Source organism: Ursus arctos, unplaced genomic scaffold, assembly GCF_023065955.2.
Source record: "Ursus arctos isolate Adak ecotype North America unplaced genomic scaffold, UrsArc2.0 scaffold_24, whole genome shotgun sequence".
Lineage (NCBI taxonomy): Eukaryota > Metazoa > Chordata > Mammalia > Carnivora > Ursidae > Ursus > Ursus arctos.
The window spans coordinates 7,434,793-7,460,837 of NW_026622919.1; the positions used below are offsets into that span (position 1 = coordinate 7,434,793).

Sequence of the window (26,045 nt, forward strand, 5' to 3'; positions counted from 1 at the left end):
CTCACCTATTCTGGGGATGTCATCCTTCCAGGCTCGGCAGCCTGCCTCTGGAGCTGGGCCAAGCCACTGTGCCAACGGGCCCAGGTCGGCCGTGGGGGCCCAGAGCGTGCCCTGGCTCCACGCCTGCCTGGGTCTCGGGGCCGCAGGGCTGGGGAGGCTGAGGAACCGGGCTGGGAGGTGGTGGCTGGCACAGCCCCGTCAGCACTGCCAGCAGTAAGGGACGCTGAGGGAGGACTGGTCTGTGCTTGCTCGGCAGAGTGCCCCTCTGCCTGCGTCCGGTGGGGGCACCAGGGTCCCCCTGGGGGCTGGAGGGGGTGGCTCGGGCTCTGAGAGAGGTGACAGTAAGGGGGGGACATCCAGGGAGATGGCAGGAAGGACCAACACAGAACCTGAAAGGGGAGAGAGGGCCCTTTGATTTTATTTTCCTCTTTATTAAATGTCTTTATCAGGGGCCTGTCCGGCCAAATGTGGTGCTGAGGGCGCACGAGAGCTAACTGGTCTGCCCCCGTTCTTGGGGAGCCTCGGACTGACGACAGACCAACCAACAGCCCCCCCCACCCCCCACCCCAGGCTGCAACAGTCTTCCTCCTCCTCTGAAAAGTGACAGAGCCAGCCTCGGGCTCCGTCTCTGATGGGACAAGGGAGAGCCCCCAGCCCTCTCTTTCCTTGGAAAAATTGTCCTCTCTGCAGCTGCCATAAGGGGCCTAATTAACAGCCTTGTTGTCTCATCAGCCTGGCCGTCAGTGTTGGTAAGAAGGGCAATTTCATTGTCTGGCAACATTATCACAGCCCTGGCAACTTGTTAGCTGAGTGGGTCGCGTCTGCCCTTCTCCTGGAGGAAGCAGCTTCTCTCCGAAGGGCTGCCTCCCACCCCACAGCCGGATTTTCAGGGCTGAGAGACAGCTACAGCCTTTCTTCATGGCCTAGGCCTCACGCTTGGAGATGGCACTGGGTGTCACTCGGGCTGGGGCCCAGTGCAGTGATATTCCCTCAGCCAACATGTGTTGAGGGCTTACAACATGGTGGGCACAGGGGCGGGCCCTGGAGTATGGACACGGGCACATGTCCACACCCATGCGTGTCTAGACCGGGAGTTCTCAACCTCGGGATCGCTGACACTTGAACCGGGTCCTTCTTTGTCGTGGGGGCCCTCCTATGCAGTGTAGGATGTAGTCAGCGTCCCTGACCTCGCCCACAGGATACCAAAGGGACACCCCTGCCAGTGTGACAACCAAAAATACCTGTAGACATTGCCAAGTGTGTCCCCTGGGTGTGGGACCCCTGGTTGAGAACCACTGGTCTAGAGAGAGAGACAGATGCATAAGGAGATCATCCCAAGGCCACACAGTGGAGGTAATAACATTGAGCTGGAGATGGGCACCCTCTGGGGGGGCTGGGGCAGCGGTGCCCAGCGAAGGTGGGCGGGGAGGAGTCAGACAGTGGGTTAATAGGAGCAAAGACCCAGGGGTAAGGCTGTGTGGTTTGGTAGGAAACCACAAGTTGCTGAGCTCTTCCATTTAACCAGTATTTCCAGAACACCCACCATGTGTCTGGCATGACAAAAAGGGCCTTGTATTCTTGTAAAGGAGTATTTTATCCTATATGCAGTGGGTTCCACTGAAGGAATTGAAGCAGGAAGCACATGGTTAGAAATCCCTTTAATTAAGGAGATCAAGCTAATGACGGATGGCCAGGAGGCCAGTAAGGGTTTGGCAGATGAAACCTAGCTCAGAGATGAAAGAAGATGGGACGGGGTGGCTTGCAGTCAAAGGAGTGTCTGGGCGGGTGATGGGATGGGGGATAGGGAGATGAGGAAAGCGAAGGTGGCCACCATTGCTTCCGGCACTGAGCGTCCAAACACTGCTCCTCACTGTCCTAGAGCGTGAGTACGCTACGCTCTCGCAGCAGAGACCCGAGTTCAGCTTCGGATGTTTGAAACGTTTGAACCTGGAGGTCATCAGAACACAGCTGGTTCATTCGGGCAAGGTCTGAGCCGCACGAGCATCCAAGCGGTAGCTGCTGCAGGGAGAAAAAAGTAGGTGTTTTGACCAAAAGAGGAGAGGAGGGGAATGGCAAGGCTCAGCACGGAGACGCAGGAAGGCCAACACTTCAGAGCCCGAGGAAGAAGAGCAAAAAAGCAAAGGAGGCAGGGAAGTCAGAGGAGAACCAGAAGAAGGCCATGGAAACCCAGGTTTGCAGAGTTTCAGGGAGGGAGTGGCCAACGTAGGCAGACGCCATAAACAGGTCCTGTGAGACTCTGGGGGTGGTGAGGAGGGGGGATCTGATAGCCCTGGTCAGAGAAGACAGACAGGGCTACCTTTTCCCATGGGTGGTTGTTAGCCAGAAGCTCTACCCGGAGTCCCAAGGGGTGTGGTGGTTCCCACTAGCGCTTGACAAACACAGTTCTGTTCTGATTAACATGGCGCCATGACATTTGCTGAGAGTCTGACGGGGAGGGGGTCCAAGGCAGCTACGTGAGAACAGGACTGTGAACAGGAAGGAGTGCAAGGCGGGCAGATGGTGGTGCCATTTTCACACCACTGTTGTCATCCAACCTACAGTGTAGGCTCTGCCCCCACCCTGCCCTGCAGCCCCTCCCCCAGTTTCCAGGTTACGGGTATTCCCCGGATGCTAGAGACAAGAGTATGGACACCAGAGAGGTCAGGAGATGCTGGAGCAAAGCATAAAGGAACTCGTTCCGACCTCTCTTCAAGTGTTGGTCCAAGCTAGAATGGGACACCGTGGAAGGATGGTTCTGCTCCCTCCCTCTCCACCTCTGCACACCATATAGGTAGGGGTGGGTCCAGTGCTCGGGGCTGCCATAACAAATTACCACACATTTGCTTAAAACAACACAAATGGGTTGCCTCACAGTTCTGGAGCCAAACATCCAAAAGCAAACTTGGTTCCTTCTGGAGTTTCTGAGGGATAACCTGTTCCATGCCTCTCCTCAGTTCTGGTCATTGCCAGCCATCTTGGCCTGTAGGCATGTGACCCTGACGTCTGCCTGAGTCTTCACGGGGACTTCTTCCCTGTGTGCCTCTCTGTGTCTTCACATGGTCTTAGGAGGACACCAGTCATTAGACGTAGGGACCACCCTAATCCAGTATGACCTCAACTTATTATACCTGCAAAGACCCTATTTCTAAATTAAGGTCACGTTCTGAGGTTCCAGGTGGGACATGAATTTGGGAGACAAGCCTTCTCGAAGCCAGCTTCCTATCCTGTCTTACTTAACTCTCATACCATTCTTCATCTAGAGGTCACGACCTCCAGTTTCAGACAAACTGTCTGATATTCCAGAGTCTCCCAGCTCAAGGAGGTGGAAGCAGGCCCAAGCGAAATCTCTCTGCATTCCAGCCCGGTCTCTCCTCTGGCACTCCTCAGCGGTCTTCCTCCTCCTTGCAGGGCGCCCTACAGCTAAGCCACTTCCTCTCGCCAGAATCATCTCTCTGGCCAGGGGAATGTTTTCTCTCTATGACTGAGAGAAAAGCTAAGTCCCCAAAAGGAGATATTTACAGAAAGCTCAAGTGGACACAATTGTATAGGAGGACTCAAGACAGAGAGAAGAGGGAAATGGTCAGCAAGGCCCAGGAGAGCTACCCAAGGGAGCTGCAGAAATTGGGGAGAGTTCAGGGACCCCCAGGAAGGCACAGGTGCAGGGGCGGGGCTGCTCCACCAGCTGCCTGCACCTGTGCCTGGGTGCAAAGGGGAATGGAGGTACTGATTGGCCCATGAGTTATCTGGGACAGGGCCTGGCCAGAGGGGCTCTCCTCTCACCCAGAAATAAAAGCTTTGACCTTGAGGGGGATGGATGAATGTGGTGTGCGTGGGCGAGCCACAGAGAGATTGATCCGCAGCTGCTGTTGCCCATGATGGCTCCACAGCGTCCGAGATCGGCAGAGGGTGGGAGAGGGATAGAGGAGGGGAGGACTCCGCCACACAGGGAGAAGGAGCAGAAATGCGGGGCTGGGGGCAGTGAGTCCCCTGCTGTCCCCATTGGCGCTCTTCCTCTGGCTGCCCCTGTGGACTCTTCCAGGAGCAGTGGGGTGCTGCTGGGAATGTGGTCGCCATAGCCCTGCCCTCTGTGGGGGCTGGTGCTGGGGTGCACCCTCCCGATTCTTGAACGGTCTTGGGAGAACACGGTTCAGGCAGCCATCCCTGTTCCCTTGGGACTTAAGGAGGCAGCAGGTCTCCTTGGGATGAGACTTGGCCAGGCGTGGGTGTGGATCCCTCCTTCGCCGCTCAGTCTCGTGTGATCTTGGGCAGATCCCAGCCTCGCTGCACTGCTGCTTCCCCATCTGCTAGAGGGGCAGTAATGACCTTGAAGGGTGATTGCGTCGATTGGTGGAGATGTGCGCCTACAGAACCTGGGACAGCCTGGCAGGATGCAAGCACTTCGGCGTGCGGGCGCGTGCGCATTAGCTCTTCGCGGTGCCGTGCTTTGCCTGCCTGTGAAGTGGCCGTGTGAGTGCCGGTGACTCTGGAGCTCAGCTCAGCAGAGGCCACATGGGTCCCTCCCCACTGCTCCGCCTGCCTCTCTGAGGCATGCCCGCCACGGCTGCACTCCCCCTTCTCCAGCCCTGGGTTCCAGATCTGGACGCCCACCTGCACATCCAGCAGGCCACAGGACACCCGAAGCAGGAGTTAGGGTCTTTCCGCCAAATTGGCTTCTCCTCCAGCGTGTGGGTCTCAGGAAGTGGCACCATCATCGCTGACCTCCTCCTTCAGACAAAGCCATTCTACCTCCCAAGTAGCTCCCAAGTCCCTGTACTTCCCTCCACCTGTGCTGCTGGCACCAGGGTCCAAGCTAAATCCTCTCTTCTCTCCTCCATATCCTCCCTCTCTGGGCAGGAAGTATTTTCCCTTAGGCCCGGAAGAAAGCTGAGTCCCCCAAAGGAGGCATTTCTCCACAGAGATCATCTCTCCCTGGACTCATAACCAACACCCCCCACCCCCCACCCCCCACCCCCTGTCAAGCTGGACTCAGGCATCCGCTCTCACCTCCTTCCTCCCACACCCCCTGCACCACCCGAGACAGACAGAACTGCAGGGCTGGCCAGGTCGCTTCAGTGGGGGGAAAGTCTGGGTCCTGGACATGGCTCCCTTGCATGGCTAGCACGTTGCCCACACATTCCCTTCACTCCATCTCCCTCTCCTCTTCTCCTCACCTCCAGGGCTCTGGCCACAAGGGCCCCCTTCCCATTGGTAGCCTGACTTGAACGGGCCAGGCCGTTTGTCCCTTCAAACTCTGGCACACCTGCTCTCACTTTTGCTGGCTTCAGTCTTGGCCGGCATGTCACCTTTGGGGAGGTCTGTCCTTTGTGTCCTGTGTGCCCACCACCCCCTACACCTTGCTCTCACGAACCTTCATTCTTATAGTCCCTGGTTTAACACCTGCATTTCTTGGTCGAATCTAAGCTTCATAAGCTCAAAGACGGCCTGGGCTTTCTCCCCACCGGGTCCCAGCGTGTCGCAGGGTAGCCGGTGCAGAGCTGACGGTCCAGTGCCTCGGGATTTGTCAACAAGCAAATGACTCACATGATGCCTCCTTCCTCCATGGAGCTCCCTGACTGCCCACCCAATCCTGGGCCCCCCCGCCCCCATTCTGAGCCATGCGCCCATGGCACCTGGTTCTCCCATCCACAGGTGCTGCGCTCCTGGATGCCTCACGCCATGAGTCATCGTTGCCCCTGTGAATCCTATCTCCCCAACCAGCCTGCAGGGCCTCGCAGGGCCTGCCCACGGTCAGTGTTCCCTGAGCGGGATGGGGCAGCGTGATGAGTCATGACCCTGAGACCGTCTGTGCTGAGAAGGCAAGGGTCCTTCCTCCGTCCCCATCAAGGGTCGTTCAACACCACCTGCAACTTCTCTGTCTTCTCCAGCTGGGTCTAACTCTTCTCTGGGAAACTGGGAACAAAACGGACTAGAATTGGGAGAGAAGCGGGGGGGTGGGGCCACAGGCAGCCAAGCGAGCCCCCAGTGCCGACGCACACTGCACACACGTGTGCACATGCAGGGAGTCTCCCGTGCCCCTCTACTCGCTCAGGGTGACACCCAAACTCCTTAGCACGATGTATAAGCCCCTCGTTCTCTGGGACCCTGGCCCTCACCATTCAGTCACTCAAAGCCCGGCAGCTGTGCCAGGAGCCAGCTCTGCGTTTTCTCATTCTTCCCTCGACGCAGTTCCGTGAGGCAGGTGCTCTATCCCACGTCACTCCCCTCCAACGAGGAAACGAGCTCGGAGGGGCTAAGTGATTTGCCCAAGGTCATGCAGCTCCTCATTGGAGACGCCAGGGCTCAAATCTAGGTTCATCCCACACAGGCCCGCTCTGCGGCCACTGTGCCAGCCAGCCTCCTCTCCCGCCTTGCAGCCCACACCCCTGCACCCTCTCTCCCCATCGTGCCGAAACACCCAGAGTTCCCAGAAGCCACAGTTCCTCTGTCGCCTGCCGGGTTTGGCACAAATGGCACCCTCTGCCCGCGAGTTTTCCTGCAGCCCCCCACCTGGTGCACATCCTGCCTTCAGAGGGCTGCTGGGGGCACCTTCCTGATGGTCCTCTGTGGCCTGGGAGCTGCAGCTGCGCGGGAGGCCTGCTGTGTCACGGGCTTTGCTCTGGTGGCGGGGGGGGCTCATCCTCCTCCCAAGAGCCTCCGGGCAGCTGGAGATCAGAGGTTTTCTTCTTGCTCACCATGACATCTCCTGGCACATAGTAGGTGTCCAGACGGCATCTGAGGGAGGAGTGAATGAGCCTGAGTGAGCGCATGGAGTGAATGAGCGAAATGCACGCTCTGCGTTGTGACTGAGGCCAAGAGCATTTGGGTGAGGTAGGCACGAAGGGCAGCAAGAATCTAGGGAGGAGGTGGGGGGTTTGGAGCCAGGGGAAGCAGGGAGGCAGTAAGTGCTAGGGGGCAGGGGAGGGGGTGGAAGGGAGGCGAGGGGATGGCAGGAGGGTCAGGAGGCCCCCCTCCCACGCCGCAGGCCACCTCCTCCCGCCTCCTCCTCCTGCTCCTGGCTCTGCAAGCACCTTTCCCGCTCTTTCCCCCTCTGTCTTGCCTTCTCATTCATCCTTGTGACCATATGCATGGGGCTTTTTTGGACTACATGTTTTATCCCTTGTCACCAGCCAAACAGCCCTATTATATTAATTTATTGTCCTTTCCGATAACTTGAAGCCTTCCTGGAAACCCCTCCTTTCCCATGCTGGGTTTGCCCATTGCCAAACCACAGCCCCCAGCTCGTCCTCCTGCTCCCCGAGCCTGGGCACGGCTGGAGGGCAGTTAGAGGTCTCCTGCGACCCTCCTGGCCTCAGCCCTTCGATGGCGGCTTCTGGGGCCCACCCCTTCCTTGGGACAGGGTATCTCTTTGGGAGCCTCTCTTTGGTCTCACCCTGCTGGCGACAAGACCCTCACGCCTTCTGGTTTCCTGCCTCCACTGCCATCTCTCACTTATCCCTGAGCTCCCCAGGGGCAACGGGCAAAGATGGGCCTGCTCGTGACCTACTGGGAAACCGAGGCCTGGAGAACTAACCTGGCCCACCCAGGGTCACATAGGTCCTGGGGAAAGTGAGTCTCTTGATAGCCCCAATCAAGTGCTATGTGTCATGATTTGGGACCTGGCCCTGCCCTTTTCCCTGTGACCCCAGGCCAGCTCATACTTATGGGAACTTTGTGCTTATTGTAGAAGATGGAACTCTTGCCCCTGCTTCTGAGATTCGTGCCTGACAATGGAGTGCCCAGAGGTGGCTTTGTCACCTTTCCAACCCACCTTTCGTGTTCTAGCGGAAGGTGCATGGACTTTGGAGACGGACAGCCCTGCATGCAAATCCCAATGCCCACCCTGGCTTTTGCCGTAGCCAAGGCTACACTTCACGTCTCGGAGCATCTGTTTTTCTGTCTGTACAATGGGACGGTCGTACCTACCCGGGCTCGGGGACCACACACAGAGTGCACAGAGATCCTGGCCCTCACAACCACAGAGACTGGGCCTGGGGGTGCGGGACCCTGGCCAGGGGTCTCTAGCCAAGCCAGAAAGGAGAGGACAGTAAGTGTGTGACTCACAGATCACCCTCTCTTGATGGGGGTGTCCCTGCAGGAGAAGGGGACACAAGGAACATCTCTTCCACTTTCTGAGCCCGTGAATGCTAAACATCCCATCCACTGCCGTGCCCCAGTCATCAGGAGAAGGAGGGGAGACCGCGCAGCAAGCAGGGAGGCTGCTCACGTGCACGGGTGGGCGGTGGAGGGGTCGTGCTGCTCTCCTTCCCAGAAAGGCTTGGCTTCCGGGGAGTGAATTGGAAATGGCCACGCAGGGCCATCAGTCATGACGGTGTCTCCTGCCAACATGCCAATCCTGGCGCGCAGGGCGTCGTCAGTCATCATTAGCGGAGCTCAGCCCCGCAACAGGGCAGCTGGCACAATGTTGCTGCGGGGCCAGGGAGGGCACGTGGAGGCCTGGCATTGAAGTGACCAGAGAGACGGGGACGTGACAGGTTGGGGGCGGGGCGGGTTGGGGATCAGAACAGAGACCCCGGAAACAAGAAGATTCCCTTTCATTCATTCATTCCTTCGTTCGGTGTCGCATGCCCCGTCTGTGCACGAAGCCAGGTTAGGGACTGAGGACGCCATGGTGGCCAGCATGAGATGCCCCCTCTAACCACTTCGAGCCCCGTGGGGCTCTCTGACGTGTAGGGGGTGCCACAGGGGTTACTGGTGTGACGATGGTCATGCGTGTGGCTCAGTGAGCACAGGGGAGCGTCTGTGAAACCTTCAGAGAGGATGGGCTCCGAGCCATGCTGGCTCTTTTAGGGTGGGGGGGAGCAAAGCTGGGGAGGCGGGGTGAGTTGCCCGGGACTCATACACAGTGCCACCAGCCTGGGGGCTCAACAGCAGAAACGTCTTGTCTCACACTCTTGGAGACCAAGTCCAAAGTCACGGTGCCGGCTGAGCTGTGAGAGAGGGAGGGAGAGCCCTTCCTTCCCTCTTCCGCGTCCTGGTGTTGCCCGCAGCCCTCACTCCCTTGGCTGGAGCTGCACCCCACCCTTCATGCTCACATGGCATCTCTGTGTCTCTGTCTGTGTCGGTCAGATCAGGGCCCACTCGGACGTAATGACCTCATCTTAACTTGATCACGTCTGCAAAGACCTCATTTTACAACAGGGACACAGACCAACACGCAATAGGCGGTAGAGGAGGAGTCCATGAGGAACATTCCAAACCACCCCGACATCACTCCATGAAGAGGGGCAGCTCAGGCTCCCTTGGGGAAAAGAGGCTCTCCTAGCATCAGCTAGTCCTCCCCAGGAAAGCCCAGGTGTGGAAGCGAGATATGGAAGAGTACAGAGAACGTCTGTTCAGCCCTCAGCCCATTTTATAAAAGGGAAAAATGAGGCCAAGAGTATCAAGGGATACGGGGTGACCTGGTATCAGAAAAGCTGGGCTCAAGTCTTCCCTTAAACTCCTCTGCCTCAGTTTCCCCTTTGACCAAGCAGAGGGGTTGGACTAGGTGAGTTCTACAAATGCTTTCTGCTTGAAATACTTAGAGCCTGTGGGAGGCCACAGCAACCAGGGCCTTGCTTGCTGTCTAGACCCCACACCCAGGAGGAGGGGTGGGGCCCGGGTCGGGAACACAGACCGCATGTCCGTGTGAGCCATGGTGCCATGGACACACTCTTGGTTAAACTTGGCCTGTCTCTCATTAGTATGACTCCTGTCTGTGTCTGTCTCATTTGTCCTGCGGTATTTGCTGCCAGGCCCAGGTTCCAGGGAGAGCTGGGAGCCCCATTAGCTCTGGGGAACATGGTGTCGAGCAGGGGAAGCCAGGGGTGCTACTGGCCGGAGAGGAAACCACCTGACCTCCCAGGAGGACAACTGGCAGGGGGTCAACAGCAGGGCACCAATACTGTCACCTCCTGCAGCCTTGGGTCAGCCACCATAATGCACAAAAACTAAGCTCTTGGTTTTCAAAGCAACCATGCAAAGAAGCAGGGTGGGGAGCCTGGCTGGTTCTGTTGCAGGGGTGAATTATGGGGGGAGCCTGACCCTGTCCTCTGCCTCTTACCTCCACCTCCCCTGCTTTCTCCAGGCTCCCTCTGTTCCCCCAAGCAGGACCGCTGGGTGCTGCCCGGAAAAGCCACCTGCACCAGGGCACGTGAGCCCAGCAGCCAGGCCGAGGCGAGGTGGGCAGGGGGGGTTAGACAGCCTATAGTTGAACCTCGTGCCCCTTGAGCTGAGCCCACCATGTCTTTCGCATCCTCAGAGCTCACACTCTGGCCTGGCCTCTGGTGACACTGCATTCTATGGGAGAAGCAAGGGAGGGAGATCCTAGTGTCCACCCAGGCCACTTGTGGGTCACCGACCGTAACAGTGACTCAGCTCCCCCAGCCTCCATGGCATGGCTAGTAGTCCACGTCCAGGCCGATGAACGCCAGCGCAGAGGCCCCACGTGTGCCGAGCACTTGGCCAAGACCTTGTGTTCCCGGTGTCTAGGTTCTGTCACAGTGAATCCTAAAGAACCCCAGGCAAGGGGGGTGTTGCAGGACCCCTCCCCTCATGCAAGGGAGGAAGGGACAGCACAGGAGACCCTGGTGCTGCCTCGGTGCCCAGCAGTTTGTAAGCCCGGAGATGGGGCTCACACCCTGGCGTCCACCTGCGAAGCCAACGCTTCCTGCCCTCCCTCCAGGTGGCCCATCAGCTTGGGCAGCGGCTGGGGAGGGGGCTTCACGTATAGCTGGTACAGGCTTCTAGCCCTCTGCCTGTGACACTGCCTGCAACCCCCCACCCTCAGCGTCCCAGAGAGGACCCCGACGCTGACAAGGGAGAGGCCCTTGAGAGTCATGGCACATGAGAGAAGGCGGAAGGGGAGGGAGGGAGCCAGGTGACTTCTGGGGACAGGAAGGAGCCCATACAACCTCTTGATCTTCTGAGCTTCCCCCTAAGGACCGGCTGGGGCTGGGGAGACAGGTGCAGCGGGAGCCCCGGAGGGGGTAAGCAGAAGGGTGAGGGCCGGGGAAAGACCTTTTGTACCAGATTTCCTTGTTTGTTTGTAATGGAGACCAGACTCACAGAATATAGAATCAACCAACTTAAGGCAAACAATTCACTTGCCTTTAGTACCTTCACAGTGGTTTGCAAGCACCATCTCTGCTCAATTCTGAAACACTTCGATCACCCCAAAAGGAGACCCCATACTCATTAAGCACCCACTCCACACTCCCCGCTCCCAACCGCCCGGCAGCCACCAGTCTCTGTCCCATGTGTGGGTTTACCCATTCTGGATAGTTCACATACGTGACACCCTGTAACGCGTGACTTCATTTTACTCTTCTGACGGGAAGGAGCCGCGGCCGGAGCCCCTCCTCCTGGGTGATCTCCGGGCCTGCTCAGGGAGGCCACCCAGTCTGCCCCAGGCCCTCGGTGGGCCTCCCCAAGCAGCTCCCAATGTAGAGCCCCCAGGCGAGTGACCGCTCCCCATGTAAGGGGCCTCAGTTACTACTGCACCCCGACAGCGCCTGTGAACTTTGGAGGAGAGAAACAGGGCTGCTCTTGGAGACCAAGGCACGCTGCGGATCCGAGGAGATCCAGAACCCTTTCTGAACCAGGAGGAGGGACTGTGGCACCCACACTGGGGGCAGCAAAGTCTCTGCCAGGCGGCGGGGCTTTCTGCTAGTGAGTGCCAGTGAAGGGGGCAAGGAAAACTTCGGGGCAGGAGCTGAGCCCAGCGTCCAGGGGTGGACGAGGGCCCATCGCCTTCCAGATCGGGCAGAACCCCATGGGGTGGGGGCAGGGGGTGCCAGCAGGGAAGGCGGATGGCACACATGCCCACGGGAGGGCCCGGAGGGGTAGGCACGTGCGGGCCTGTGTGTGTAACGCAGCTTGCGAATTGCTCAGGGCCTGTGTCTGCTGAAAGGGCCGGACAGCCGCGTGGTGTTATTATTGATGATGAAGCACACGGGTACCTGCCAGGGAGTGGAATGGGCCGGGCGCCGTGCGGCATGGACGGCAAATTGAACTCCAATTTTCTGCTCCACGGTCTTTGTTACACGCCACAAAGCGCCGGTACACCGGGGTCACCAGCCTGATGAATGTGAGTGCTGCTTCTGCAGCGGCGGGTTCCCGCTCTTAGCCTCGGCTGTGGAGGCGGACCCGCCGCTCTAGTTTTCCCTTCCCCGGGCCCAGCCTCAGCCTCCCTTCCTGTGGTCTGGACACAGCACTGACCTCAGTGGCGATCAGAGGCCTCGCAGGGAGGCAGAGGGCTGTGGGTTCGAAACCCGGGTGACCTCGCGCCACTCTCCTCTGAGCGTCAATGAGAGAAATACAGGGGTAGTAATGATGCTGTCCCCCAAGGTGTCGGGTCGGGGGCTAAACAAGAAAACACGGGGAGGTTGGCATGGAGGAGGTCTTCGGCAAACCCCTTTCCTTTCCTTCTCCCCGGGCTGAGCTGCCCTCCCCGATGCCAGTGAAGGAAGGGCAAGGAGAAGCCATTAAACTTGGTGGCAAGCACCCATCCAGGGATGGTGAGGCTGAGGGGGAGCCCCCAACGTGCCCACCATGCAGCTCAGCTCAGACCCCCGCTCCTGTCTTCCCTCCTCTCCTGTCCACCCTTTCTTAGGGACGGTGGACTGTCTCCTTTAGGTGATGACCTTTCTCAAGGGCGGGAAACGAGAGGAGAGGGATTGCCCTTGGAAAGCTTGCTAGCTAGAGCTCGGAACCGCTTGCCCACTGCCCCTGGCACAGGCCTCGATGCCCCATGTCTGATGGAGCTATCACTGGGCAAGCTGGGCACTGGAGACCCCCAGGCTCTGGGCCCCTGGAAGCATCCATATCTCGGCTTTTTAAGTCCTGTGGGAGGTGGATTTTTCTCTGTCACCAGAGCTTAGGAGACAGGCTGATAGTGGTGACCCTATGACAGAGCTCATCCCAGGACTCTTCAAGACAGTCCCCTGCGGGAGTGCCAGATGCCAGTGGGACGAGTCTCCATGGGGCCACCCAGGCCTGGCCAGGAAGCTGACCCCCAAAGTTGAGCTGTGGCAAGTCCCTTCATGGCCAGGGGTCTCAGGTCCCACCTGTAAAACCGGAGAATTCCTCCAAGCATGTGTCCCGCCCCGGGGTCACCGAGGGGAAGACGAGCATCGTCCACGCAGCATAACGAAGCTTCTTGGGAGGAATTCCAGGAGTTAGTGAACATTTTACTATCACCGCTTTTATAGCTCAAGTGAATCTGAATACAGTAACATGATAATAGCACCGTTAGGCAAAAACATTCTAATCAATGGTGTAAGTTTAATCTCTTAACGCTCTTGGTGAAATGTAAGAAAAGGTTCCCTTCCTCTCTGTTACTTGCAAGATAAACCCGTCAGAAACGAGAACCCTCTTTCTTCCACGAGAGGCTGGGGAGGCTTGGGCGTTCTCTACAGGCGTGGTGCAGCGGGAGGCCCTGGCTGTGACGCGGCTTGCAGAGGCCACACCAAGTGAAGGGAGGATGGGCCATCTGTGCCCAGCGCTGGTCTGAGCGCACGGTCTTCTCACCAGGCCTAGGAGGCGGCCACTCCCCGTACCCCAATTTTCAGGTTAGGAAACTGAGCTGCAGAGGGGTTTCGGAGCTGCCTGGGGTCACACAGCTAGTGAGTGGCGGGGCGGAGTTTGAATGCAAGTAATCCCACTCCAGGACCCACAAGGTCATAACCCACACCACTACTCAGATCCCGCAACACTGGAGCCGGAAGGGAATGTAAAGATCCCCCAGCAGTAGCAGCCGACGAGAGGGAGGTGGCCTGGCCACGTTCAACAGCAAGTTCATCTGTCCACTTTCTCATTCATGGATCTGGGCCCTCCTGCACGCCAGACTCAGGGCCAGACCCTGGGACCGGGGAGGCGAGGGGGCCGCTGTCCCAGTGTTCCAGTGGAGACTAGCCTGGGGGCCAACACACGTGGAGCTATGATGTGTATCTTCTAGGCTAGGGGAGGTAACCTTAACAGTCTGAGGGATGTGGAGGAGGACATCTGGAGAAAAGTGAGAGAGGACAGGACATTTGAGCTTCGAAAGCACAAAGGGCAGAAATGAACACAGATTTAATACCTACATTTTCCCAGCAAAGAAGGAAAGAAGGGGCTCTCTGGGGAAAGGGGATGGCATAAGCAAAGGCCCTGGGGCATGGCAGACATTGAATGTCTGAAGAAGGTTGTGGTCCAGACCAGCAGGACTGAGGGCTCCAGACTCACTTCCTGGTGCTCTTTGTTCTCTGCCAGGCTGACTTATGTGGAACAACAGATTAAGCCTCTGTAAGGCATTGTATTAGTTTCCTAGGGCTACCATAACAAAATACTGTAAAGCGAGTGACTCAGACAGTTGTGGAGGCCAGTAGTCTGAAACCAAGGTGTTGGCAAGGCCACGCTCTCTCTGAAGGCCGGAGGGAAAAATCCTTCCTTGCCTCTTCCAGCTTGTGGCGGCTCCCGGCAATCCTTGGCGTTCCTGGGCTTGCAGATACACCACCCCAATCTCTGCCCCCTCCACCACATGGCCATCTTCTCCCTGTGTCTCTGTTGCCATGTCTGTCCTCCCGTAAAGGCACCAGTCACATAGGGCCCTCCCTGCTCCCTTCGGACCTCATCTTAACCAATGACAGCTGCAATACCCCATTTCTAAATAGGGTCTCATCCTGGGGTTCTGGAATTGACAAGATTGGCATCCCTTGGCTTCCATGTTGGGTCTCATCATCATTTATTCACCACTCATGAGTTCATTCATTCATTTCCTGAGCATCTTCTTCGCCCTGGGCTCCGTGCCTAGTGTCAGGAGGCACCTGCCCAGCCCTGGTGGGCTCTCCACGGTTCATAATCTTTTCTCTGTGACGTTTCGGCTGAAAGTACCATGGGCCAAGCGGGTTGGGTGGTGGGCTTGGGGCACACACACTTCCTTCCCCACACTGGGCCCCTCCACCCCACTCACAGTTCCCCAGGGCCATGTCGGGGCTCAGTCGCCCTGGCTGCCCTGGTGGCTAGGCCCCCCTAATCAGATTAGATGTGTATTCAAACAAATTGATGATCCGTTCTATTAGATGCTTTTTGAACACGCTTTTCCGAGCGAGAAATCCATTCGGCAGCAGCTGTGGAGGCCGAGGCATAATTGATTGTCCCACCCTCCCAGGCCCCAGCATCAGAAGGTGCCTGGCTCCTGAAGGTCACTGGTGAGGATTAGATTAAGGAGGGCGAGAGCCTTCTTTCCTGGCTAATGAAGCACTTGGCATGCAGGCAGCACTGGGGCTGAGCTGGGCCAGGCATCTGCCAGGAGACAGTGGAGGGGCATAAATTAGCATCTCATTTGTGGGAGGCAGAAGGGAAGCCAAAAGGGAGGGCCTGCGGGGCTGGGGTACCGCTGCCCTGGCTGGATGGGGTAAGAGCAGCCTTGGCCCTGCAAAGCCTGAGGATGGGTGGGGAGAGGGGAACATCCGTGGGTCCTGTGGTCTTTATCAGACATTCAGAGAGTGCCTCTAGCACCTGCCACTGTGTGTTCTCCCCAGACATTTCTGGAGGGCAGGGGCTCCAACAGGAGCATCCATGGCAGCCTCTCCTTGTGCCCACAGCACTGTATTCCTGAACCTTCCCTGGCCCAGGCAGTTCCAGGCTTAGCACCTCCCCATCTGAATTTGGGTGGAAGAGGGACATAGCAGGAATTTCTGACATTGTGCCACACGTCCTGCAGTTCCCTTTTTTCTGCTTCGTCCTGAGCCTTTGCTCAAGACCTTACAGGCCATCCCTAGCAAGACTCAGTTCTTGAGCGAGCTTGCAGTGGCCGTGAGGCAGCTAAATTTGGACGGCTCAGATTTGGGACATCTCTAAGATGCAGGAAATGAGGAGGGGGTGGTGATCATAGCACCCCCACCCCATTTCCCCACGCCCTCCCCGTTCGATCACCTCCAAAGTTCTGTTTTACAGAGGGAGCACCCTGGAGGTGTTCTGAACGTGGTATGCGTTAGCTCACTTGGCCTTCCCAGCAGCCTCTGGGGCAGTCATTGGAAGCTCTTCTACCGACAAGACAAGTTAAGGCTCCGAAGTTACTCTGCTCAAGGTCAAACTTTAGTTAGCGTAGGAACTGGGATTGAGACCCAGATTCTCTTCTCCCGCCGGGACTTTCAAGCCAGACGCCTGGGAAAGGTTGGCACCCGGAGGCTTGAGTGGTGAGCAGAGCTGTGGGGCGGGCGCCCGCTGAGCTCTAACCCTGCTCTTCTTACGTGATCTGTCACACCCACATCTGTTCATCATCTGCAGCATTTGGCCTCCCTTCTTCCCAGGCTTCACTCCCTGCATCCCACTAGCTCATACGCCCCCACCCCGAGGTGGCCAGTCTCCCCTGGCATGTTCTTCTCCCGACACAGTCTCAGCCAGCATGCCTCTCACCTCTGGATCTAATTCTGGGGCTGTGACATTCGAAGCTGGGGTGGGAATGGCCCTGCCACACAACCAGCATGACTGCTGCTTGTGGCTTCAAAACCAGTGCCCAGAGACAGGCACCATCCCTCACTCACCACCCACAAGGCCGCAGGTCGGGGTGTGAAGAGCAGGACAGCTGAGCATCAGATGTGGAAAGATCTGGAGCTCTGGAATCCACCAGATCTGACTTCACGTCTGGGAGGCAGAGTCAAGTGACCTAACCTTCTTGAGGGTCAGTCTTTTCATCTGTAAAATGGAGGTAATGACAGCACCTTCCTTGAAAGTCCTCATGACTCTTAACTGAGATGATGGACCTAAAATGCTCCCCATATGGAAAGTTCCAAGAGAAGCACGAAATAAAGGCAGTGGGAATAGAAGTGGGGGGAAAAGTGAGGCTTGGTGATGGGGGGGGCTGCCCTGAGTCCCTGATTGTTATGACCCACGGCCTGTTCAGCTCCAGGGAGCACAGGCTTTCCAGCCAGGACCAACTAGGAGGCCATGGTCAATCCAGAGCAAAGATGATGGTGCAGAGACCAGGGGATGGTGAGGAGAGAGGTTTGAAAGAATCCCAACCTCCCCCCGGTTCCCAAGCATTCCAGAGACGCCCCATGACCGGGCAGTTACAGTTCCTGTATGCTCAGAGAGGAGCTGTCAAGAGACAGGCCTTGGCGCGTTTCAGAGCAGGGAGGGGATTTGCCCCTGGAAGCTGACTCCGGAGGGTGATAGCCATCTCCTGGCCAACAGGCTGGTAGGCGGAGGTCTTCACCCTGGCTGTTGAGATTCTGGCTCCAGGGGAGGTGGGGTTCCCAGGCCTGGGCTGGCTTGGGAACTTAAATCCCAGGAGCGATGGAGGGACTCCAGAGAAAGAAGACGTTATGTTGCTGGGGAGGAGAAGGGAGGGAAGAGAGGTTGGAGTTGAGATAAGCTTCTGTATGGGGCCACAGAGCCTGGAGCCTGGAATGGAAGGATGACAATGGGGGTATTTAGTGGGAATATCAAGGGCAAGGCGGTCAGGGGCCACCGAGCTGTTACGGGAAACGAGAAGGAAGCCCAAGACCGAGGCCTCTTGTCTGCCTCTGAAGGCGGCTCTTCCTTCAAGTGTCTCAGACTCTTGGTGGTCAGGGACCCCCAGCCATGCCACACCCCGTGTCCCATGCACACACAGGGCCTGCCCTTTCCTCTGTCCCTGGCAGGACCGGCCTGTGACTGCTCGCCCTGCACGTTCACATACGTGGACGCAGACGTGGGCATAGATCTGATTATAAATAAGTAACGCATCCCTGTGCAACACAACAGAAGTTACCAGAAGGTACAGAGTGAAAAGTGAGTCCCCTCCCACCCAGTTCTTCTTCCTAAAGCCTCACTGAGCCCAGTCTCTTATGTAACCCCCTAGAAAAAGCCTCTGCCTAGACAAGCAAATATATTTTTATGCTTCAGGGAAAAACACACAAATGGTGGCAGATGACATGTCTGTTCCACACCTTGCTTGTTTTCACGTCACAGTAGTTCTCAAAAACCGTCCCAGAGCCCGATGCCGCACAGAATTCTGAAGTTTGGAAGTGCGAGCATTTCTTTAACCAGTACCGGCTTGATGGACATAGACGTCATTTTTGAGCTTTCTCTGTTACAAAACATAACGCTGCTATGAAGTGCGGTCCCTTCGCCCATGCACGTGTGTGACTGTGAAGAAGTCTCCAGAAGAGCTGGTGGATTGGGGGAGGGAGAATGCACGTGTGGTTTTGGTGGCACTGCTGCTCTCTGCAGACGCCGTCCCGAGCTGCAGTCCCACAAAGCCATGTGCACGCATGCCTGGGTCCCCGCGGGCTGCCTGGGTCCCCGCGGGCTGCCTGGCACCAGGCGCTATCTCGCTTTCAGATCGTGGCCCAAGTGATAGGAAAAAACGCTATCTGACTGAGTCTCGTTTGCCTTTCTCTTATCATGAGGTTCAGCATCTTTGTCTGGGTTTCGGAGTTATTTGTAATTCTTTTCTGTGAACTGTTCATATCCTGTGCCCATTTTTCTGTTGGTTTGTTCATTTTTTTCTTACTGATTTATGGGAATATTTTTTATATCGGGAAAATGAGCTCTTTGTCCGTGATAGAAGTTGCAAATATTTTCCCCGAGTTTGTCATTTGTTGCTTTCTTGTTTATGGGTAGTTTTTTCCATGTAGAAGTTTTATATAGCTGAAGGCATCAATCTGTTTTATGACTTCCTGGAGTTGGTGTAGTACTTAGAAAGTACTTGGCAAATACTTCACCTCCTCGAGATTATATATTTTTAAACCTCTGACTTTCTTCCACTTCTTTTAGAATTTCACTTTTCATGCTTAAAACATTGATCCATCTAGCATTTATTTTGAGGAAAAGTGTGAGGAAGAAATTCAACTTTTTCCCCCCCCAAATGGCTCCCTGGCTGTTCTAAAACCGTTTGGTGAATAATTGATCTTTTCCCCACCGACTTGAAATTCTGCTTTCATCATATATTAAATAATCCCATATGTATTGGGGTCTATTTCTAGACTCTGAGTCTGCCGTTTCATCAGAACACACTGTTTTAATTATTGCAACTTTATAATATAGTTCAGTATCTGGCCTAATCTTCTCTACCTACCATACTTTTTCAGAACTTCTTTGTTATTCTTTTGTTATTTTTTTTAAATGTGAACTTTACAATCACTTTAATTTTTAAAAATCTGAATTTCGCGTGCATGTGTGTTTTCAAAGTGAGGGAAAGTTTAAGGGAATGACACCCATGTACTATGGATTCTTCCTATCCACAGTTCTCTTCCGTTCTCAGTTAGCTCCTTCCCACTGAGAGGGTGGCTAATAGGGTTGTTGTGTACAGTTGTATAAGTTGTGTACTGCACAAAGGAGCTGCTGGTGCCTGCCAGCTGGGCACAAACTCTTCTCTCTTGTAGTCTGCCCATCTGCACATACAATCAATAGTAACAGTAGCCACACCTCCTATAGCATGTTCCAGGAGCTGTTCTAACTTCTTTGTTCTTAAATTTATTTAATCTACACCACAAACATATCCCCGAATTTATAACTAGGAAATTGAAGTGCAAAAAGCTTATGAGTATGTTGCCCAAGGCCAATGATTTGTGTCACCCACCCTGCATTCATGGCTCCTACACGTACACACACACACACACGCACACACACACACGGCTGTCCCCCACCCCAGTATCCTTTCCCTATCAGTGTCTTGCCCCCTAGAACACCCACAGTGCCAGCCACCCTGCCATCCCCTGCTTTTGGAAGATGGCAGGCCTATCAAGGAAAACCAGCTGGCTGGACTCCTGCCATTACTCAGTGTTGAATAGGGCCTCCCTCCCAAATCCCTGCATCAGATGGCGGGTGGTGGCGAGGGGGGAGGGGAGAAGAGCCCGAGTCCCTCCCAGGCCTCCTTGTGAGGATAATGTGAGATGGGGGATGCAGGGATGCTCAGGGCTCCGTGGTACCCAGCAGGTTCTCTGGGGAAAGGGCAGCCCCACCCTCCTCTTCCCAGCCTCCGTATCTCGGGCAGCCGCTGGACTCAGCCCATCCCCATGCACCTCGCTGGCCTCCCGCAAGCTGGTGCCCAGAGAGCCTGAGGAATGAGCTGGCACATGCGGGCCTGGGAGCAGATTGCCCAGTGAGCCGCTGTACGGAGGCGAGGGGGTCTGGGGGCAGAGCGCGCGTGTGTGCACACGTGTGCGCGTGCAAGCGCCCGCCCCGCCCACCCGCCCCTCTGCTGTTCTGGCTCTGAGTCAGCCCTGCATCCCAGGGATTGAATCACTGGGGGCTGGGAGTGTTATTGTTTTAAAACAAACGGGTGATGACAGGAACTAACAGAGGGTTTTTAAAAACGCGATTCAAAGGGCTCTTGAACACTGCTGGGGAATAGGAATGTGCCTTTGAAGTGCGAATGTGCCCATTTGTCAAACAGGGGGCAGAGCCGCTGCCTCAGCAGAGCCAGCTCCCAGCTCCCAGCAAGTGGGTGCCTGCTGGCCTCTCTGCCCTCCGCTGCCACCAGAGGTGGGCTCTGGCCAGGGACCGGGGGCTGGGGTGGGGGCTGTTCCCCGCCCCCAGCACACTCCCCAGAGAGGGCCTTCTGATGGGCTTTGTAAGGCGGTAAGCTCCGTGATGGCTGTGAGGAGCCATGCAGAGGGTCGGGAGCAGGGCTGGGGTGGGGTTCAGGGAAGACCCTCCCCAGTCGTCACAAGTTATCCACTCAGGAGATTGAGACCAGGGGTGTGGGGTGGGGGGCGATGCAGTCCAGCCAGTTGACCGGGCCCCAGGTGTGCATCATTGGTGCTGAGTCGTCAGACTGCTTGGGCCCGGGTGAGGCCTTGACATGAATGTGAACCCACCCGCGGACCACAGACGTCTAATTCTGACCAAATCAAAGCGTAAGAGGACAGAAGGATCACGCAGCCTGGTGGTGGAGGGAGTCCACCAAATGGACTCTGCCCTTGATGCTGTTGAGGGGCTCCCCCAGCCTCGGGGGCAGGACTCAGGACACCTCTGTCACCTGTCACTTATGTCAACCCACCCCCCTGTTTTCCTTGTGACGTTTATATTCCCTTTGACTGAAGTGCGGCAATTCCCCCCCTTCCTTCTGTCCTGGAGGGAGGAATCCAGAAGCACAGGGTATCTAGTGGATGGGGATCCAGAGGGGAGAGAGACAGAAAGTACTAGGAAGAGGGAAGGGGTGGCAGCAGCAGGACTGAGCCTGGCGTGATCTGGGAGGCGGGAGGCGGGGAACTGGTTGGTAGGCGTGGGAGACTCACTCTGAAGATCAAGCTCTGAAGTCAGACCACCCAAGTTCAAATCCCTGGGTAGCCACATGACCTTGAGCAAGTGACCTGGCTGCACCTGCTCTGTCTCCCCAGGGGCGTTAGGGCACTGCGCGAGCAACCACCCGAAGGTGAGCAAGTGATAACTGGTAGCTTTGTGTCTCTGTTTCCCACAGATGACGTGGCCCCCTATTTCAAGACGGAGCCGGTGCGGACGCAGGTGCACCTGGAGGGGAACCGCCTGGTGCTCACGTGCATGGCCGAGGGCAGCTGGCCGCTGGAATTCAAGTGGCTCCACAACAACAGAGAGCTGACCAAGTTCTCCCTGGAGTACAGGCAAGCCTCGCCTCCCCTCCCCTCCCCTCCCCTCCCCTCCCTCCTGGCTGCCAGGGGAACCAGGGTGGGGGCCTGTCTGGCAGTGTGGGGGCAGGAGTCCCCACGCCAGTGCTACTGCGAGGCTGGGGTGGCAGAAGTTGGGGGGCAAAGACAGCCCTGCCCCAGGAGTAAGAGGCCCTGCCCTGCTGAGTTCAACAGAGAATTGGGTTCAACCCAGACGGGTGACCCATGCAACAGGGAACAGAGCAGAGGCAATGGTTGGGGTAGGGGAGCCCACCACCAGCAGCTGGGCTGTGGTCCTACCTGTGACCAGAGCCCCTCCTCCCCAACCCCTGAGAAGAGCTCTGCTATCTCCTGCGGGCACTGAGGTTGGCCTGGGTCCGACACACGGCAGGGGTGGGGGCATGTGGCAATGTGGGGTCGGTGAGGGAGTATCTTGTATTTGGGGGCAGTGCAGGTGTGACATGGGGGTGGCCTGCCCATGTCCTTTGGGCTTGTCCCCACTCCATGTTCGTGCCCATGCCCTGAGCTCTGGACTGGCCTTCCCTCCCCAGGACACTGCCAAGTGGTGAGAAAGGAGAGGAGGGATAGACGGTCACAGGGTCTCAGTGAAGCGGGCTACTGCTAGAAGCCTGAGCTACCCCCCAGGCCCCGCCAGGCCTCCAGCACTTTCCTCCCGGCAGACCCTCCCTCCGGCTCCTATCTTCCCATCTCATCTCTGCCTGTTTTTACTGGCTCCCAACCCTGTGGCTGGTGATTAATCCCCAGGCCTGATGTGCGTAATCGGTTTTGTTGGGGAAACAAGATTGTCTTGCCCTGGGGATGTTGATACGGATCTGCCGCCAGGGACCAGAATGCAAATGAGCAGAGGGTATTTAATTGCTTAAGGATCTGTCCTTCCCCGAGAACCACCCTTTTCTTTGCCAAACAGAGAGGCCAGAGTCTGGGGTGCCCTCGCCCTCCCACCAGCCCCCAGGTTCCTTCTGCCCCAACCCTGGACTGGATTGGCTGGTGGGTGTGGATACTTTGTCAGAGGAGGGAACAGGAGGGTCTGGGGCAGGAGAAGCACCTCCCCTCTGGATGGTGAGAGGCCAGGAAGCAGGAGGCCCTCCGGTGCTGGCCACTCTGGACGTTGGGTCTCCAGGGAGCCCAGGAGGGAGACTAGGGGTGCTCCCATGAGCAGCCCCTTAGCAGTTTTCAGATGGGGGCCCAGAGCTCTCCTAGCTGCTGCCTGGTGTCCCTGGGGCAGTTTTGACAGCCCCTGTGAAGAGCCCCTGTGTCCTTTGGATACATGGGAACACCAGGAGCGTGTGGCTGGCACACCAGAGGTATAAGTGGTGTCCAGGCCTCTCAGCCTGCCCCTGACTTCTGGCTGGCAGGGAGCTGGGTCAGGATCCAGGAGGAGGAGGGCGGTTGGTTCTTTATCATTCAGTCCTGCCAGCAATCCTATGAGCAGGTTTAATTAGTTTTCCCATTTGACAGATGGGCAGACTGAGGCTCAGAGACATTAAACACTTCACCCAAGGTCAGATGGTCGAGCTGGGCTTCAAGAGAAGTCGTCCGGCTCCAGGGCTGGAGATCCTTTACACCCAGCGCCTCCTCGAGCAAGGAGCGCTTCCTTAATACGCATCCCAAGCAACCTCTGCTCACTGTGCTCTGCGGATTCTGGAAAACAGAGCAGAGTGGGGAATGCAAACACCGTCGACCCTTGAACAACATGGGTTGAGCTGCGCGGGTCCGCTTACACGCAGATGTTTTTGATAAGTACAGCACAGTGCTATAAATGTGTTTTCTCTTCCTTATGGTTTTCTTAATAACATTTTCTTTTCTCTAGCCTACTTTCCTGGAAGAATACAGTATGTAATGCATATAACATACTGAATCCGTGAGAATTGACTGGTTATGGTACCGGTCAGGCTTCCAGTCAATAGGAGGCTGTTAGGAGTTAAGTTTGGGGAGTCCAAAGTCATACGTGGATTTTGTATGGGGGGTCGGTGCCTGGCTCCTAGGTTATTCTGAAGTCATCTGGATGCTGTTTCCGACCTTGGTTGGGTGGCAGTTTCAGGGGGACACAAATAAGCTTCCACCGGGGGACCTCCTCTCCCTAGATGGCCTCAGAGCTCTTTAGGGTTGCTCCTGATGCCACGCACCTTACCCGCTGCTCTTCCCATCTGAGGCGACACCCCCACCAAACAGGACCCTCCCACCCTGGGCCCCATGGCAGCCCCCTGCTCGTGTCCTCTGTGCTGCTTTTGTTCAAACTGTCCTGTCCCCTCTAGTTGCAACATTACCTCTTCTAGAACCTTCTTTCTCTCCCTGCAGGGCCCCAGCTCCTTCAGAAAGCCTTTCCTGATAGTACACACCTGTGTCCTCAATCAGTATCTCTCTGTCTCTGTCTCACAACACGCGCGCACTCACGTCTGCCTCTCTCTGCCCTTTGTGATCGTCCACAATACATCCCATTACACCTTTTGCCTTCTCATCATTTATACACGACGCTGCGAGTAAGCCACAGACCTGAGGTCAGGGCTTCTGGAACCGTGGCATTTCTGGGGGTCTCAGGGCTCAGGACCAAGAACTTGATTCTGCCAGGAGCTCTCTCCCCACCCCACCCCCACCCTGGGCTGCTCAGCAGCACCACCTCTGCGTGCAGACTTCATTCTCACCGGGTGAATAACACTGAAAAGTTCACGGTCACAGGCTTACAGCCCCATGATTTCAGGACAGAAGGAGCATCCCTGGAAGTTCCACGTGAGAAGTCCTGGGGAAAGATTCTGATCAGTCCCGCTTGGGTTGTCCCACTTCTTTTTGCTAAGTTATTTAAGAATTTGCAGACATCATGTCACTTCACCCCAAGGAGAAATTTCCCAAGAACAAGGCATTCTCCCACAGTACCACAGCACAACGTTCACGCTGGGGAAATGTCACATCAATACGGTACCACTATCTCATATGCGGCCCATATTCACATTTCTCTGTCCCAGTGATGTTCTTCGTGGCCATTTTTACTATTGTTTGATACAAGATCTAATCAAGGGCCATATATTAGATTTACTTGTCAGAACTCTTAGACTCCTTCAATCTAGAACCATCCCTCATTGTTCCTCCCATCTTTCATGGCATTGACATTTCTGAGAGCCCAGCCAGTTTTGCAGAATGTCCCCCAGTGTAGATTTGTCCAGTGCTAACCTTATCATTAGACTCATATTAAGCCTTTTTTGGCAAGAATGTTACCCAGATATGTGTCCCAGTGGTGATGTTGGGTTTGATGATCGGTTGGTCAGGGTAAAGTACACCAGATTTCTGCATTGTCAAGGTATGGAGATATCCACTTGCCTTTGGGGGATAACTGGAAACAGTGAATATTCTCCCCAGGAGTCCTTCACCCGGTGATTGAGTCTCCATTGAGGAGTCTAACCTGGCATCCATTATTGCCAGTGTGGTGGTGATAAGCAGATTTTCTACTTCTATCTTTTTCTTTTTACTTGTATTTGTCATTCTTGTATAAAAGAGATCTTCCCTTTCTCATCTCCTTTAAAATAATATAGCATCAGGGCGCCTGGGTGGCACAGCGGTTAAGCGTCTGCCTTCAGCTCAGGGCGTGATCCCGGCGTTATGGGATCGAGCCCCACATCAGGCTCCTCTACTATGAGCCTGCTTCTTCCTCTCCCACTCCCCCTGCTTGTGTTCCCTCTCTCGCTGGCTGTCTCTATCCTGTCGAATAAATAAATAAAATCTTTAAAAAAATAATAATAATATAGCATCAGTATGAACTGATGGATAACTTTTCCTATTCAATGTGTCTTAATCTGTCCCTGTCATTCTTCATTCTGATGCTCACTAGTAACCCATAATTGGCCAGGGGAGCTTCTTCAGGTTGCATCCTGGGTCTTTTGGACGTGTCCGCACTGGATTTCTAGAACTCTCTTGCTTTTTTGGCTCAATAAAATGTTCCAGATTCGCCTTTGAAATACATGCACACCAGAAATTGCATCCCAGAGGAGGGTGGCCAGCTTCTCATCCCATGGTTCTCTGACCACTGCTTGCTGCTTCCTTGCAAACCCCAGGCTTTGAGTTGGGTGATAATATCCAATTTTCAGGCAGAAAGATGGCTGAATTTACTCAGCAAGTCAAGAGAAAATAAGATTCCATGTGCTGCCATAAATTTCACTGTTTCCTACCCGTCTCCAAAGGAAGAAGTTTGCATTCACATCCAGTCTCCACCGGTCTTTATTCTCAGTGGGATCTGTAACCAAATGGGCATGGCGTGTGTGTGTGTGCGTGTGTGCGCACACGCGTGCGTGTGACAGCTACACAAAGGACACCCTGTACATCCTTCTGAGCACAAGTTTCTGGGGCGAGTTTGTGGGGCCACATCCATCCCAGGGGGGCAGAGTGCAAATAGCATGGACTTTGGATTTCGGGCCACCTAAATATAATCACTGTCCTTCCACGCACTAGCTCTGTGACCTTGGGCAGAAGTAGCCACCGTGCACTTGT

The 26,045-nt window shown here is 55.8% G+C and overlaps 1 protein-coding gene across 2 annotated transcripts in view; it reads left to right on the top strand.

Annotated features, from left to right (window-relative positions):
• The window catches only part of SDK2 (sidekick cell adhesion molecule 2), a 254,736-nt gene that overhangs the window by 101,259 nt on the left and 127,432 nt on the right, over positions 1–26,045 (top strand). For both annotated transcript variants that reach the window (XM_057318008.1, XM_026512320.4), the window contains exon 2: positions 21,386–21,545. In XM_057318008.1, the coding sequence (XP_057173991.1) occupies positions 21,386–21,545 (160 nt within the window). The remainder of the gene's footprint in view (positions 1–21,385; positions 21,546–26,045) is intronic.